The sequence below is a fragment of the Paroedura picta genome, chromosome 6 (assembly GCF_049243985.1).
Source record: "Paroedura picta isolate Pp20150507F chromosome 6, Ppicta_v3.0, whole genome shotgun sequence".
In the NCBI taxonomy this organism is placed as follows: domain Eukaryota; kingdom Metazoa; phylum Chordata; class Lepidosauria; order Squamata; family Gekkonidae; genus Paroedura; species Paroedura picta.
In genome coordinates this window covers 39,300,763-39,319,425 of record NC_135374.1, presented here as the reverse complement: position 1 = coordinate 39,319,425, position 18,663 = coordinate 39,300,763, and the positions used below count along the sequence as shown (strand labels likewise).

At 42.0% G+C, this 18,663-nt stretch overlaps 1 protein-coding gene across 5 annotated transcripts in view; it reads right to left on the bottom strand.

Moving 5' to 3' along the window:
- EPHA3 (EPH receptor A3) overlaps positions 1 to 18,663 on the bottom strand; it is a 263,757-nt gene that overhangs the window by 171,886 nt on the left and 73,208 nt on the right. For all 5 annotated transcript variants that reach the window (XM_077342202.1, XM_077342201.1, XM_077342205.1 and 2 more), the window contains exon 3: positions 621 to 1,281. In XM_077342202.1, the coding sequence (XP_077198317.1) occupies positions 621 to 1,281 (661 nt within the window). The remainder of the gene's footprint in view (positions 1 to 620; positions 1,282 to 18,663) is intronic.

Below are 18,663 nucleotides of genomic sequence, written 5' to 3'. Positions count from 1 at the left end.
ACTCATAATTACGCATGATTTATAGTGTGACTACAGACATCTTGAAGCGCAAACCTCTCTGAAGGAGAAATTTCAGTTTTCATTAGTATCTGAAATGTTTAAGACCACATGCTGCAGAAAACAGAAATCCTTTGAAAATAAATTTTTAGAGCTACACGTCACCAGGTGGCAGCCATATTTATGCACTGACCTATGATCACTGTGTGCCATTCTACTTTTCATGGCAAAAGGAACAGTAACACGTCTCACTGCCTAAGTCTTCAGTACTTCCTCTCTCAAAAAGAGTCAACCCAGGTAAGTGTTTGTACCAAAATTTCTTACCAATTAGAAAAGTGGGCACATGTATCAATATATAGTAACAGAAAAGCCATAGAACTGAAGAAAGGAAAAGTTTAGGGAAACCAGGAATGCACCTAGAAACAGGAGGCATGTACAGTATTAGCAGGATGGACGTTGACAGGTAAGAAGGAACTGAGGACCTTCAAGACAGCCTATTATGCAATTGGATTCTAGCTCCTGGACTAATAATGGCTTACTAACCTGCCAAAGCATTTTAAACCAGAGCAACTCAAGTAATTACCTATGAAATCCTTTGGCGGGAAAAAACTGAATTACATTACCTTGACAGGAATAGCCTCTTTCTTCAAAGCCAGGATTACACAAACATTTTCCAATGGGAACAAGCCATTCTCCTTCTGTACTGCAGTACATTTTGGGAGGATCTTCTTCTTTGGAATGATTCACACAAGAACCTCGCACTTCCACCAGTGACTGCGAGTCCATAGGTATCGTGTCTGGAAACATGGCCAGGTTTTTCACAGTGAAAGGGCACTTTTTAAAGTACACTCGCACCGATACTAAGGCCACACATGCACCCACATCTTGAAAAGCCAAGTAAAATCCTTTCCGGCTGACAGGTCCCACTTCACGTATCTCTGTGTTAAGCTTGAGAATTCGATCCCCAAGATCCATCTGAGTGAAGCTCTCATCCGCAGCAATGGTATCAATCTTTGTAAACTGATATTCTCTAAATTTGACAGAATGGTCATCATCTGACTCCATATAATACAAGTTAAAAGTCTCCTTGCAAGTGCCCAGAACAAGTGGGATACTGTTACAGTCCCGCAAGGTGAACTTTAGCTCCACGTAGATCTTCTGAGCTGAATTACGTGGTATCCAGTTTGTCCTCAGCCAATTGTTCTGACTATGGTCCATAACGTTGCAAACTTGGTAGGTTCTGATTGGAGTGTAGTTCTCGTCAACACCACTTATTTCTTCCCACTAAAAATATAAATATTAGAACAGTCATATAACAGCCCATTTAGCCAGACCAAAAAACTGATGATGAACTAATATGACTTTTGTTGATTGACACACTGAGAAGAGTCTTGGAACAAATATTAGCACACTGAGAAGAGTCTTGGACCCTTTGTATTATGGCTTTGTTCACATTTATCCATTGTCAGTAAAAGCAATGAAACAGTGCAAGTCTGGCAAACAAGACAGAACAGAATCTGCATATAAACAAAACCTGTATTTGGTTATGAAAGCATTATTTATTATACTAGAAAAAATCTTTCATAGTCTAATAAACTTGGCTAGAGATGGGCATGAAGTGATTGAACTAAAGTTTGTGGTAATTCATGAAGAGCAGGAAATGGGATTAAACAAAAACAGCTATCTGATTTAAATGGATAGGATCCATTTAAACCATTGCTTTCTGTTCCCTGCAAAAGCTCACACAAAGCAGAAAGCAGAGGTTTAAGTGGCTTTGACCCTGAGGTGGGCAGGGGCAGGAGCAGGACATACCTTCGGTGTTTTGAGCACAATACTCACAAGCCCAGTCCAGTTGATGTGTAAGTCGACTAGGTTCCTGGGATTCGTGGTTAAGTTTGTTGTTCACTAATGAAGCATGAATTTAACTCTTGTAACTCATGTCCACCCCTACTTAAACTTGGCAGCCATTTAACCATACAGAAATAGCTATATAGGCATGATTTGCACTCTGGGTAGCCCACTGTGAGTTAAATTTCTGAAGGCTACCAGTTAATCTTGGAAGAAACTTCCAAAGATTCCATTTTTGATCAGGGATTGATTTTATTACCTCCTACTGGCTTCTTTCATGGTTGACCTAGGTTGCCTGCCTCCAGGCAACCTAGAATTGCCTGCCTCCAACTGATCCTGAAATATATGGCTGCTTTGCGAAGTGGACTCTGTAACATTGTACCTCACTGAAGCTCCTCCCCTCCCCAAACCCCAACCTTCTGTGGCTAAACCCTCAAAATCTCCAGGTATGTCCCAATCCAGAACTGGCAACCCTAGGTTGACCACCAAAGCAACCACTGATTTGTTCTTAGGCAAACCCAAGAAATGCAATATACAGAATAATTTTTACAGTAAGGCAGGATTTTCCATAAACATTTGCAGTCACCATGGAGTCAGTAATAGTTCCTTTTACAATGTTTACATCTGTTTAAATAAGGCACATTTCTTTACTCTTAACACCATATCCAACATCTTCATCTGCCAAGGCACTTTGTATGGTTTCTGAGAAGAAAAGGGTTAACAGATGTCCTACTCTGTTTCTGTTGTTTCAGCTGTAAAGGAAAGGCATCAAACTTTCAGTTTTTACTCCAAAGTGTGACTTTCAGGCCCTGTGACAAAATAGGATGCCAACTGCTTCTCCGGGTTTGGTGGCAGCTTGTGCTGATAGCCAACGTGGGCCAGATGGTGGAGGATGCAGGTACTCACTACTGGCCCAGTCACAGGAGAGGATGCCAGCAGCTGCTGTAGGCCAAGACATCACGGTGGCATACACTGGCAGGTGCTGTAGCCATGGATCAACACATGAGGAATCAAGCAGCTGTTCTGGGTCTAAGCATTGCAGTAGTAGACACAAGCAATTGCTGTGTGCCTGGGATCAACAGATACCAGCAACCACTCTAGATTGCCAGCTGCAGGGCTCAGTGTTGGGTGGTGAGGCCTACAGCCTTGCCAGCTCAGTAGGTATTTTTGGGGGGGGAATTCCTTCATGAGGGGGAATTCCTTCATGAGTCTCACAGCCCCCCCCCCCACACACACACACTTGTGATTCCAAGTTTCTCCTTCAAATCCTCCGATGAAAGCAATAGGCTCTCCCAATATTCTGGTCAAACTCTATTGCTTTAGAAGTAGCACTTCAAATCGAGCTCATAACAAACTAAGAATCATTCAAATAGCATCACTATGAGATATGCCAGTTAGTAATATAGCTGTCTCTAGAAGTACAGGCAGGCAGGATTTCAAAGAGGCAGAGGAACTAAGAGACCAAATTGCCAACATATGCTGGATCATGGAGAAAGCTAGGGAGTTGGAGAAGAACATTTACTTCTGCATCATTGACTATGCTAAAACCTTTGATTGTATGGAGCTCAACAAATTGCGGCAAGTTCTTAAAGAGATGGGAATACCAGAGCATCTTATCTGTCTCTTGAGAAACCTATATGCAAGTCAAGAAGCAATAGTGAGAACCGGGCATGGAATCACCGATTGGTTCAAAATTGAGAAAGGAGTTCGGCAAGGCTGTATACTGTCACCTTGCCTATTTAACTGGTATGCAGAGCACATCATGAGAAAGGTGTGGTTAGATGAGTCACAAATTGGGGTCAAGATTGCAGGGAGAAATATCAACAACCTCAGATATGCAGATGATACCACTCTAATGGCAGAAAGTGAAGAGGAACTAAAGAGTTTTTTGATGTGGGTGAAGGAGGAGAGTGCAAATGTTGGCTTGAAACTCAACATCAAGAAAACAAAGATCATGGCATCCGGCCCTCTCAATTTCTGGCAAATAGATGGGAAAGAAATGGAGGTAGTGACAGATTTTATTTTCCTGAGCTCTAAAATCACTGCAGATGGGGACTGCAGCAAAGAAATTAAAAGACGCTTGCTCCTGGGGAGGAAAGCTACGGCAAATCTTGACAGCATCCTGAATAGCAGACATCACCCTGCCAACGAAAGTGCGTCTAGTCAAGGCAATGGTCTTCCCAGTTGCAATGTATGGCTGTGAAAGTTGGACCATAAGGAAGGCCGAGTGTCAAAGAATTGAGGCTTTTGAACTCTGGTGCTGGAGAAGACTCTTGCGAGTCCCTTGGACTGCAAGGCGAACAAACCGGTCAGTCCTAGAGGAGATCAGCCCTGACTGCTCCTTAGACAGCCAGATCCTGAAGATGAAACTCAAATACTTTGGCCACCTCATGAGAAGGAAGGACTCCCTGGAGAAGAGCCTAATGCTGGGAGCCATCGAGGGCAAAAGAAGGGGACGAGAGAGAATGAGGTGGCTGGATGGAGTCACTGAAGCAGTAGGTGCAAGCTTAAATGGACTCCGGGGAATGGTAGAGGACAGGAAGGCCTGGAGGATCATTGTCCATGGGGTCATGATGGGTCGGACATGACTTCGCACCTAACAACAACAACAACAACAATATACCGTCTGTCATACAGAAATCAAAGTATGGGGTAGAGGCTGGCAAGAACAGAAGGTCTGCAAACCCAGCTTTTCACCATTGCCTCCACAGAACTACACACCATTGATTTTGTTCAATAAACACTGTGACAGTTTCAGCTGTCTCTGGTTGGCAAAAAGCAAATTCCATCCATGTTACTTATCTCTGCTAATTTCCACATGGGGTCCATACCTCAGAGCTGTGTTAGCTTCTTTGCCAAGTACTTGACACAGAGCATTAATAATAGAAAGGAGAAGACTCAAATATCTTATCATTCTTCTGACTGTGTCCCTCCTGTTACTGGTTTGTAAATCCACTGATACATAAGATGTCTGCTCTCAAAACATATTATATACCATATATAAAGCCAAATATATATATATATTTGATCCATATTATATTATATATATATATATTATATTGGTCCTAGGCAGATCTTTGAAGCGCATACTGAATTTTGAAGCTCTCTATTGTTGTTGAAGTTTATGCAATTTATGATTCTAAACAATTCGCAGCTGACTCAAAGGGAATGCTGTACAATTAACTGGGCATAATGAGTTCCAAGGTTCCAAAAGCTTATCAACTGAACTATATTACAGTGATAAGAGGCAACAGTAAGTCTTGACCATGTTTCACTTCTAGCTGTTTCATGGGCCAGACTAGATAAACCAATACTCTAATTCAACATGGCTGCTCCGGTGCTCTTAAGGCTAGACACCCGATTTTGGACATTTTAGTCTATAATCATTTTAAATATCACAATTGCTGTATAGCAAGGTTGAGGTGCTTTGGAATATTACTAGAACACTCTGGAAGGCACACATTCAACTTATGCTCCAACAGCTGCACTGGCTACCAGTTGAAATCTGGATCAAGTTTAAGGTATTTGTTCTTACCCATAAGGCCATAATGCCTCTCTATCTACACCCCACAAAGAATGTTGCGCTCAGCAAATACCAACCAGCTTGTTGTCCCTAACCCCATAGAGGTAAATTTAGCCTCAACAAGGGCCAAGACATATTCTGTCCTGGACCCCAACTGGGGAAATGAACTCCCAGAACACATCTGAAACCTGTCAGAGTTAGCACAATTCTGCAGGACCTACAAAATCGAGCTCTTCCACCAGGCATTGGTTGGGACCGATGATATGGAAACATCTACTGGGTCCCACCTATTCATGTAACGACCACCCATTACTATGACAAATTACCCTGAGCCGGCTTAGGTGAATATTTTAAACTTTTAAGTAGTCAAATTCTAATTATGTTATTTTAATTTAAATGTAAACTTTAAACTGATTTTATTGTGCATGTGTATGTGTATGTCTCCATATACCGCCCGGAGCCAGCTTGCCAGGAGGGTGGTATAAAAATCAAATAAATCAAATCAAGCATTATTACAATGATATAAAAAAGGTCAGCTTTCTCAGGTTGATTTAGTGTATCAAAGAAGTATAAGTGAACTGGTGATTCAAGCTGACAGGGGAAACAAATATATATTAAAAAGAATGTGCAGTCCAGTCACAACTGATTCAAGGTGACCTCAGCTATGGTATGTCCAAGGTGATAGATAAGCAGAGGTGGTTTGTCATTTCCTTCCTCCAGCTAGCAACTGTGGCCATCCCCAATGGACTCCCATGGAAGGACTGACTGCGGATGACCCTGCTTAGCTCCCAAGCCCTGACAACTTTGGACCAAACAGGGCTATTTGAAAAGCTGAAATATATGCTAAAGTAATTATGAATTACTTTACTTGAGTGATTTAGTATTTTAGTTTAGATATTCATAGTTTATAAACATCTTTTGTATTAACATATTTATGCATTAATAATAGTATCATCAAGGCTATATACAATGATTATACATGTAAATATATTGCCATGCAGTTAAGCACTGAGTATCAATTTTTGAATATATCAAAATTAAGATGTATTTTTTAAAGAGTCAGTGTGTTATAGTTAGGATGTCATACTAGTCCTGAGAAGAAGAAAAAGAAGAGACGGTTTTTAATATGCTGCCTTTCTCTACCAGAAGGAGTCTCAAAGACCTATTATGCAGGGCCGGAAGGCCCGCGCCCGCAGCATCAGGGAATCGGGAAAAATCCCAGATTATGCACGATGATGATGCCAGCGTGGGTGTGTCCCAGAATAGGCCCATGGAAGGCCTGTGTTACGGGAACGTGGGAACTTCCACGGTCCCTGAGATACTGCATGCACTGGCAGGGGCTGGAGTGGGCCAGCACTGTGCATAATTGACAGCGTCAGGCCTTTTGGCCAGGCCCACCTTCACCTACGGTGTCCCTGCAGGGACAACCGCACGCTCCTGCAAACTCCACAGAGCTGCGGAGCCAGACAGGGCATCCCCTTGCCCCCACTGTTGTGGGAGAGCAGCATGTCGCTCTCTGCCAACATGTGGGGGGGGCAGTCCCTCCCCACTCCCCCCCGGCTGCTACCACAACCAGGCAGTGTCCCGGGCTTTCTGCCCCGGCAAAAAGCGTGTTTGTGCATGCTACGCATGGGCATCTGCATACACTGGGGGAGCCCTGTCCCCGGGCGTACACGGGAAATGGCGGGGCATCCTGCTCTGCCGCAACAGCATTGCGGCTGCCTGGCGTAGCGGCCACCATGCATAATGGGTCAAAGAGGCTTACAGTCACCTTCCCTTTCCTCTCCCCACAACAGACTGTGTGGGAGGTTAGGCTGAGAGAACCCAGCTTTATTAGTGCTGTGACGAGCCCAGGATCACCTAAGCTGGCTGCATATGGAGGAGCGGGGAATCAAACCTGGCTCACCAAATTAGAAGCCACTACTCTTAACCACTACACCAAGCTGTTTACATAGCCTCTGTGCCATACAACCTCATACTCATTGACCTTGGGCTAGTCAGTCTCTCACAGTCTATATTATTATTATTATTATATTTATATTTATACCCCGCCTCCCCCCGAAGGCTCGAGGCGGCTTACATAACCCCGTCCCCTAAAACCATAAAATGACAATAAAAAACAATGATTTACAGTAATTGTAACAGCAATGGCGTAATCTACTCATTTGCTCTCCGCATCCTCATCTACGGCGGGGGGTGACGCTCTCTACCGCCAGTTTGTGAGTGGGGGGCTGATCTTCTTTCCGCCCGGCCTCAGTTATAAGCCTGGCGGAAGAGCTCCGTCTTACAGGCCCTGCGGAATGCTGGTAATTCCCGCAGGGCCCTCAGCTCTTCCGGGAGCTCATTCCACCAGGTTATCATGCATGAAACAGTAAAGAAGGGCACAATAAGAGCAGATATGTTAATACGCAGATTTAAGTGATCATATCAACGAAAGGCATGATACTATTATAATGCAGCATTTTTAATTAAACATGTTGACAGCCAGTTTGGTCTAGTAGTGGTGGCAGTTCTGCCAAGGAAGACATAATTAGCTTTTTGCAATAAATATGGCCACAGCCATTTATTTTTATGCCACCCTCCAAAAGGGTTGGCCCTGCACGGTAAGAAGCCTGACCCCGCAGCCATTCGGCTGCTTAACCTAAGAGTCCTTGGATGCCTTGGGACCCACTCTATCTCAGCTGGGAGAGTAGGCCCTATGCATCTGGAATCCATCACAGGGAAGTGACCATAGCAGGGGGGCAACCAGATACCCCTTAGGCTGCTTGGCTATAAGCCCCTGGCCTCCCATCTTCCGGTCTTGTTAAGGAGACCCTTAACCTGGGCTTCCTGGGCACCACCCACATCAACAGCAGCCATGGTATGTCACGGCCGCTAACTATGAGCACCTACTTCGATTCCCCACTCCTCCTCCACATGCAGCCAGCTGGGTGACCTTGGACTCGCCACAGCACTGGTAAAACTGTTCTTACCAAGCAGTAATATCAGGACTTTCTCAGCCTCACTTACCTCACAAGGTGTCTATTGTGGGGAGAGGAAAGGGAAGACTATTATAAGCCACTTATGACTCCTTTTGGTAGAGAAAAGTGGCATATAAGAACCAACTCTACTTCTTCTGCCTCTTGATGCAAGGAATGAAATGCAGAGACATAATTCACATGATAAAGCAAACATCAGAATATGTTCTTCATAAAGGGCAGCAATGAACAATTATCACTGCATTAATGTGTAATGAAGACCAAATTGACCATAAAATTAAAGCAGAATGTGGTCTCAAACTATTTGCAAAGGCAGCAAAAACATCAAAACTGTCAGAATTGAGATAACCAGATTCAATTGCTATCTGTGATAGATGTTTTGTACTTTCAGATTGCACCCAATTAATTTTGAGAGCCCTTAAAGAGTTTCTAAGTTTTACAATCAAGATTTCATGGCTCTTTATGAACAACATGGTGTATAGGTTTGTATATTACAGCTTGTTATTCTATATAGACATTCCTTATTTACAGAATATTGCACAAGACTTCATATCTTAGTGATCCTTTCAACCATGTTGTCTCCTGATACAAAATAAAGACTCTTTATTAATTGGTCTGATGAATCATGGGGTGAGTGTATGGTGAATAAATGCTCTTCTATCTGCACAACAATTATACCTTTTATTTTTATTTTTATTATTATTTTATTTATATTTACCCCATCTTTCCCCAGAGGTTCAAGGAGGCTTATTACTGGACCATAGTTGCCCATATTTATCTACAGTTATAGGAAAGTCCTTTAAGATGCTGCCCTTAACTGAATATCTTTGGATGTTGAAAATTAAGCATGTATAAAGGTAAAGGTATCCCCTGTGCAAGCACCGAGTCATGTCTGACCCTTGGGGTGATGCCCTCTAGCGTTTTCTTGGCAGACTCAATACAGGGTGGTTTGCCATTCCCTACCCCAGTCATTACCGTTTTACCCCCCAGCAAGTTGGATACCCATTTTACCGACCTTGGAAGGATGGAAGGCTGAGTCAACCTTAAACCGGTTGCTGGGATCGAATTCCCAGCCTCATGGTCAGAGTTTCAGATAGCATGTTGGCTGCCTTACCACCCTGTGCCACAAGAGGCTACTTAAGCATGTATAAATATGCCCATTTCATGAGCATATTATGAATTATGAATACTTTTAAAAATTTTGCTCATGTTGATTACTCATGGTTCACCTGTTTAACACTATTGTCTCCAGAAACATTTCTAAATAAAGGCACAGGACAGCCAAACTAAGATGATTATCCGGTGGAAGCACTCCTGTACTTACCAACTAAGTTAGCTGCTGCCCAGCCAAGGCTACCCAGCTACACTGAAACATGCCAAGGCCTCAGCCAGGCCTAAGTGATCCCGTGGACATGGCAATAGCAGGATGAGACCTGGCATGATATAAGGAAAGCTCGGGAGGGAGAACAGATTTGAGGGAACCATCTGGTGGGGTGAAAAAGGGGACAGGCATCCCAGCCTTACTAGACCCCAGCAGTCTGGAAGTAAGGGGGTGAGGTACGGGGTACCCAGACCTAGGAGGAAGCCCTTAGGACCTTCCTGCAAAGCAGTTGTCTTAGAGATCTTTCAGCCCTGTCTATCTCACAGGGTGTCTGTTGTGGGGAGAGGAAGGGGAAGGTGTTTGTAAACTACTTTGGGACTTCTTCAGATAGTGAAAAGCAGGGTATAAAAAATAACAGTTCTCTTTGTTTATATGCTATACATCATTTATGACTAAGGAAATGGAAAATAGTACAAAAATAACAAGGTTACATTTACACAAGAAAGACATTGAATGGGGATTTTTGAATTAAAAGGATGGAGCTGCAAAATTCAATGGTGTTCATTTTATTTCATTTTTGTGGAGTAGCTGGCACAAATTTTATACACATATGGGTACAGATGTAGTACAGCTGAAGAATGTTGGAAAATAACTTCTAGAGATATTTCTCAAAGAGCAGATAAAGAGATACCTTTCTCTGTAAATATTTGTTGTTGAATTATGTAAACTTCTTTCCCTGTTTTAATTTCAGTAAGGTTAGTCTTTGCTAGATACTAGAAAAGGAAGAAAATATCAAAAAACAGGAACAGTTGTAGAAATTTAAGGAATGTGTAAACTATGTCATATATGGTAAAAAGTTGAATTAGTTTGATAAGTGGAAGCTTATTGTCTCTAGGATGATAAACTGAATTTCAAAATGTCTATATAATTTTCTTTACAGATTTGAACATGAATCTGTAAACGTTTGTATCCAACTTTCTTTTTACTAGACAAAATATTTGTTAAAAATTCAATGACATCATGTATAAATATAAATCTTCAATAAGAAGTATATAAATGTATTCTTATGGCTTGGTTTGTTTCAGTGACTTATGTGATTGATTTTACTGACTTGTGTTATTATCTTGATTGGTTATGTTTTATTGTTTTAGTTGTAAGTTGCCTTTAGCAGGCCTGGGGAGGCAGCATACAAATTTCCAAAATAAATAACATTTAAAATACTCCCTGATATTTAAAAAAGGGAAGGGACCTGATTCCTATTAAAATGCAATGTTACTCTATGATTTAATTATTTTTTCCCACCAGAAGGAATGTTCAAGTGTTGTCCTCTGCAAAACCTGTACAGTTAGGAGAGTAGAATCAAACACAGTTTATGACTCCTTCCAATTATCCGTGTCCCCATTGCAGACTTATGTTTGGATAGCATTTGGCGACAAAGCGTAGACTGAACTTAAGTGAACCTGACACATTCATAGGAAACATACTGTGAACAAGCAGCTGAGAAGCAAAAAATCAAAAGGAAGATGAATATCTGATGGGAAGATATTGATATAATATGAAGATTGCTACATGTGCTAACAAGCTCCAGACACACAGCTGGAAGTAGACGTATCTTCATATTCTGTATAAGCAACCGGAGGGGGGGGGGAATCATGACAGTCTCATTGTCAATGTAATTACTTTGTGTCACCTTGTGAACTCACTCAAGCAACAGAATTGCCACTGAGCGCTGTAAAGAGCGCTTGATCACATTCAGAATCCCATCCTGTTTGGTAGCATTCAATAAGATTATGCCCCCCAAAGGAGAAAAGATGCAAACTTAACTAGGTTTCCCCCCCTCTTTCAATGTCTATTAAATCAGCTCTTCTTTACAGACAGCAACATATCTGCAAAAGGACTCTCATATGACAAATGCCCTGCATGGGAACATTATGAGCCCCCCCCCCCCCGGTCAAACACAAAGGGGCCTGATCATATCACTCTCCAGTTGCCAAGCAATTTCCCTAACAAAGTGGTCAACAAAGAAAAGGGAACACTTTAATGCAGTGCCTCCTAGTGATGTGCTGGGACACACCAGCAGGGTGTAAAAGCCTCGTGGAGAAGCTGCCAGGTGGTCTGCATTGAATGCTGAATCAAGGCGCCATAATGATCTAATGAATGTTTTATGTCAGCTGCAGAGCCAACAGGTGGGTACCCCAAATCCAGATAAGGGCAAATCAATTAGTTTTGTAGAGGAATGTGAGCCTTTCCCACTCTTGGCACTAACAACCATTATATGTTTTCACAAGTGACATTATGGCAATATCCTTAACCTTTTCTTAAGGTAGGAAATTTCACTACCAGAATTCACAGCATACTTTTGCAGTTCCCCTCCCAGTGAGGAAGCTACAACACCCTCTCAAATCTCCCCAAAATTGGGAGTACTTCAGAACAGGTATGATGTGCTGCTCCAAGAGGAAAGTGCTAGGGAGGGTCTTATCCCATCTCTCCCCCCACACTGAAGTGACTTGAGTTCCCTTAAAGTGGTCAGATTTGGAAAATAAAGGTTTATTTTTAAGCAGCTGAAGTATCATTTGCCATGACATTCCCCAAATGAAGATACAAGACAGGGTTTTGATTATTTAAATAGTTGATCAACACCATTGCTTGTTATCATAACTGACTACCTCAGAGATGGGTTGTTCCAGGCAGCCTGCTTTCCCTTTAAGGATATGTCTACCTGGCTCCAAACTTGGCCAGCAATTCTTTTGGCACTGCCTATGCTTGCCTGCACATGGACCCATGTGCTAAGAGATGCCCATCTACAGTGAGAAAAGGCTGAGACTCAGAGGGGGAGTAGCTCCTCACAATGTACATGCTGTCTTCAAAACATTGGCTGACAGTTCTCCTGGCTTATCCTACCCTGTGCTTCCTTTGAAACAAGTGAGCTAGAATAAAATGTTCCATGACTTTGATGCCTTCTTTAGCAGATCCCACCCCCTCAATAGGGATTCCTAACCAGGGTTCCAGAAATTTGGAGGGCCGCTGACATCACTGAAGCCCACTTCACTGTTGCTCTACAGGCCTAGTCTCTTTCTCCAGTATGGAAATGGTAATTGATCAATCAATTGATTGGTTGGCTCCTGCATCTTATGTCCACACCTACTTCTCAAAGGGTCCCAAAGTCAATGTGGACGTCAGAGCCCCCAAGTTTGACATCAAGCTTCCATCTGCTGACATCAGCCTCTCCAAATCTGAACTGAAAACAGGAGATGTTTCAAAGGGGCATGTCACCTTCTTCAGGGTTCCTGAAAGCCTGAAAAATATCCCCACCATCAAAAGGTCAAAAATTTTATCACACTTGGAAGTATATAACTGTAACATGCAACAAAAGCTACCATCGAATCAGTCAGTATCTCCAAGAGTCAAATCAATCCATCCATCATTCAGTGAAGAATGAGAAAGTCATGTAACTTAGGAAAGAAATCTATTTCTGAGGTGTTAAAAAGATGCTATATTAGCTGTGAATTTAATATTTGAAAAATCATAGATTTTGCTTTCTTGGTTGAACAAACACAACTAATTTAATTACATCAAACAGGTGCATAATACATCATTTAATTTGTCCATCCAACTTTGAGACTGAATCTGCACGATGGAATTTCTTCCAGAAATCACAAACGAATACATATTGTCGTTTTGCATAGCATCAAATATACAGTGAGATTCCCTTAATGCTTGCTGAAATAAAACTGTTAAAAGGCACCAGCTGGCTGTATCAGTAATGGCTTGCTTCCAGATCTCGAATGTCTTATTTATATACAATGGAATTCTGCCGGCTGTTTAATATTTAGAGCTAATAAATATAATCAGCAGACCTATGACTAAAGCACCACCAACACAAATACGCAACCCAAAAAACTCCCTCTTAACTACAAATTTGACTGGGTAATTTCTTCTGACTGTACTCATGACGCAATAAGAACCAGCGTCTGATTAAGATTTTTGTTTTTAAGATGGGGGAGGAAATGATTTACTTGCTCAAGATGGACCGGCATAAATCTATGCACTTGACATGCATGTTTTTGTAAAACCAACTAAGACTTCAATACCCAAATTGCATACCAAGAGTGAAAAGCATTCTGTGACCTGGCAGCCAAAAGGCAGCAAAAGGAAATTCATTATTCAGTTTCAGTAAACAATTGAGAAAAAGCATCCAATTACAAATTCCAGCAACTCTGTCTTTGCGCTTCCTCCCAGAAAGTGCCCACCTGTCCATGCAGAAATTACAGGGCTGCAGTTTGCCTGAATTCAGCAATGACACTAGAAAACAGCATCCCGCCCCAGACTCATTCCCTGACCCATGCCAACATCTGGCCTCTCCATAATCTTAGCCTAATTTGGGATTTTTAGAAGAGTCAGAACTGACCAAATACAGCACCTTACTGGGGTAAAGAAAGGAACCAATAGCTGGAACCAGCAGCAGTTCAGGGGGCAGAGATTTGAGGGTGGGCACTGCGGGACAATACCATGCCTCTCTAGGGATTGTTGGAAATGCTGCATTAAAACATGATGAGATGAAAGTGCATGTTTTAAAATTCAGATTTTAAAATTGCATATTAGTTTCCACAGCCTCTTGTGGTGCAGAGTGGTAAGGCAGCTGTCTGAAAGCTTTGCCCATGAGGCTGGGAGTTCAATCCCAGCAGCCGGCTCCAGGTTGACTCAGCCTTCCATCCTTCCGAGGTCGGTAAAATGAGTACCCAGCTTGCTGGGGGGTAAACGGTAATGACTGGGGAAGGCACTGGCAAACCACCCCGTATTGAGTCTGCCATGAAAACGCTAGAGGGCGTCACCCCAAGGGTCAGATATGACTCGGTGCTTGCACAGGGGATACCTTTACCTATTTTATTAGTTTCCACATGATTTTTTTTAAAGGAAATACAGTGAGTTCTCACAAGAAAATTGTATACACATCGTATAAATCAAAGGCAAATCAAATGAACAGCACACCAGAGAGGTAGCTTTTTCCCGTGTTAAGACACAGCACTACACAAAAATGTAACCCTGCTGGGGACATGTTTCTACAAGGGTATTTAACTCTTTCTTCTATATTTGAAATTGCACAAGGGGAGGGGGAATCACACAAAGATTTCACTGTTTGACTTTTTGATGAATTGTGCTTCCCTGGAAGGAGGACAGACATCACAAAGTTATAAGGAGAGACTATTTGCACACCCAGCAGACTTCTTGTAGGTAACTATGCAGTCTTCCATAATGCCCTCCTTTTGACCTTGGCACTAGAACAGGAACACTTCTCTAAGGATAGGGGGTTTGTTAACCTTCAGACTGTTTCAGTCCCTGGAGATCTCCCTGCCTTAAGGTTAGCCTCTGAGTTATTGCATGTCAAATTATTAGTGTTTCTGATAAAGACAGCCCAATCTCAGGAGCCTGAGACAAGACCACCAAACTTTTCCAGTTTGAATTAAAGTCTCACAAGACACAGGTTAGCCCCATATACAGTAAGATAAGAAATGCTTTTGAATGCATGATAATAGAATATTAATGTATCAGTGTTCTGAAGCCACTAATCATTTGCTTTCTTTAGATGATACTTAGAAGTCATGCATGCCAAAAACCTGAATTTCAAGATAACAATTTTCTTTTTGTTGCGAAAGACATGGAAAGAAAACACACACACACCTTCCTGTGTAGAAGCTAGTGTGGAATCTATTACAATCCTTTCCTATCCATAAGAAATTGGGGAGAGGGATAGGAGTTTGTGCTTTGATTTGTAAGTAAAGCAAAACAACACACAGCACAGTTATATCTATATAGCACAGTTCTAGACACAATGCTTAACTAGTTCTTAAGTGTTAGGGAACAATCCTAAAGAAGGATTATCACTGAACATCAAGAAGACAAAATTAATTACTCGTGAATTGTGCAACTTTAAGGTTGACACTGAAGAAATTTAAATGGCTAAAGATCTTTCTATTCCTTGGATCCATCATCAACCAAAAGGGAAATCGCAAACAAGAAATCACAAGAGATTCAGACCGGGAAGGGCAGCAATGAATGGAGCTAGAAGAGATCTTTAAATGTAAGGATGTGTTTCTGGTGACCAAGATAACGATAACTTACATCAGTATTCCCCATTACTACGCATGGGCATGCAAGTTGGATAGTGACAGGGAAGAAGTTGATTTCTTTAAAATGTGGTGTCAGAGGGGACTTTTACTGATACTATGAACCGCCAAAAAAACAAATAAGTGGGTTCTAGATCAAATCAAGCATGAATTCTCCCTAGAAGCTAAAATGACAAAAATGAAGCTATTGTACTTTGATCATGTTACAAGAAGAAGAAGAAGAAAAAGTAGTAGAAGAAGAGTTGGTTCTTATATGCCGCTTTTCCCTACCCGAAGGAGGCTCAAAGCGGCTTACAGTCACCTTCCCATTCCTCTCCCCACAACAGACACCCTGTGGGGTGGGTGAGGCTGAGAGAGCCCTGATATCACTGCTCAGTCAGAACAGTTTTATCTGTGCTGTGGCGAGCCCAAGGTCACCCAGCTGGCTGCATGTGGGGGAGCGCAGAATCGAACCTGGCATGCCAGATTAGAAGTCCGCACTCCTAACCACTACACCAAACTGGCTCTCCAGAAGGGACCTCCAGAAGACCCTGGAGGTCCCTTCCAACTCCATGATTCTATGATTCGAAGACAAGAGTCACTGGAAAAAGACAATAATGCTTGGAAAATATGAAGGCAGCAAAAGGAAAGAGGAACAACATGAAATAGAGTGACTCAGTCAAGGAAGCCACAGTCCTCTGTTTGCAAGACCTAAGCAAGGCTGTTAATGATATGACATTTAGAAGAAGGATGGGGAGGAGCTGGATTTTTGTACTTCACTTTTTGCTACCTGAAGAAGTCTCAGAGTGGCCTATAATCACTTACCCTTCCTCTCCCCACAACAGATACCTTGTTCTCCAGGTTAGAGGCTGCTGCTCTTCACCACTACACAAGCTGGAGGTAATTAATTCATACACTGGAAGCTTCTCACAGCACAACACACATTCTGGTAAAATGATACACGTACAAAAAAACCCCTGTGTATGTTAAAAGGGTGCAAAGAAACTATACAGCCACTAATGAAACTCTAATCAACTATATTTTATATGCATTTTTAAATGAAAATTATTTGTTAGCTAGCTAAAGAGTTCCAGTCAAAAGCCAGGAAGGAAAAATAAGAATCTAGAAATACCAGCCTATGCTCTCAACAACTTCTACAGCTTCTTATGGGCCAACTGTGTTAGGGTCCATTCTATAATGCACAATTATACTCTACTCAAGACATGGGACAAGCACAAAGGAGGCTTCTCTCTCCAGCCAAATCAAATTTAAAATAAAATAAAGCATTATAAAATAAAATATTATATAAAATATAAAATAAAATAAAACATTAACTACCAGATATTAACTACTCTGGGCATGACACACACACACAATTAAACTACCATTAAAGAAAGCAATTGGCACAATTTACTGGCCAGTCTATTGTATAATCTATTGTAAATGCAGAAGGACAGACATCAGAGTATAAGATCAGGAAAAAATCATAGCAAATGATAGATACAGGCATTATTGCAGCTCAAGAGAGCCCTCTGGCTACTGCAGACTACAGTTATCCACTCTGTGCTGGTCCCTACAGCTCATTATAGGATCATCACACAACTGGAGAGCAATGACTATTTTTGGTAAACTGAGAATGCCGAAAGCCTACTTGGCATGATTATCCACTATGGCAAAGCAAGCATATGACAGGGAAATTCAGTAGATATCACAGGAAGAGACTGTCCTGTTCATTTTGTACACAAGGTATTGTGAAATTGGGCCAGGGATGCCTTTTGTCATCCCCAAAGCCATGTAGCATCCATGTGTCGGGTGCTGGCATACTGTCATTTAGAAGAGAAACACCAAAGGAAGATTGTATAATTCTGTTCTGTGATAATACACAGAAGGGCCAAAAGGTGGATAAGTGAGCCTCTTGTGCTTTCTCATTCTATGCTTCTGTGTAATGTCTGGATGACAACTTGCACATTCCCAAGTGAAGAGAACTACATGCTCATTTAGCCCACACATGTCCCATTGACTCTTTAGTTCAGACCCTGAACTATGATTGATTCCAAGGTCAATTCCAAGGTCAGAAAGCAGCTCACTGATACTAGATACTGCTCTGGTTGCTGACTAGGGGCACTGCCAAGATCTCTACAACAGGGAGTTAAGATACTGCCTCTTATGCAGACCCTCAACTGCAAATACTCCCCTGGGATTTCTCCTTTACTACTTTTCAGTCTGGGGTCATCAATCACCCTTTGCTCTGTCATGTAACAAGTGTGGGATGCAAATGATTTCACTGAATAGGGACAGGAAGGGTGAGCACAGCAACAGCCTCATGAGAAAATTTACACAAGTCAGTCCACCCTATCATGTTAATTAAGCACTATTGAACTAATAAGTGCTTGAATTGGTGATCACAGTAAACAATCAAACAATAGGTACGAAAAAAGCTTGCAAGAAGGTCAGATAGTAGACTTATAGTATTAACAAGAGTTTGATCTGCAGTTCTGCTTGCAAGTCCCTGCAAAAACTCCAGAGAAGGCAAAACACAAAGCAAGTAACCTACAACAGTGAATCTCCTCCAGATAAGATGTCTTATGTTTCCAGTTTCAAAATATATTAGCAGGAATGTAGTTTAAGAAAATATTTGAGAATCTAAAGCATTACCCAAATTTACAAGATTCTCTTTGAATTGTTGTTGTTGTTAGGTGTGAAGTCATGTCCAACCTATCCCAACCCCATGGACAATGATCCTCCAGACCTTCCTGTCCGCTACCACTCCCCGGAGTCCATTTAAGCTTGCACCTACTGCTTCAGTGACTCCATCCAGCTACCTCATTCTCTGTCGTCCCCTTCTTCTTTTGCCCTTGATGGTTCCCAGCATTAGGCTCTTCTCCAGGGAGT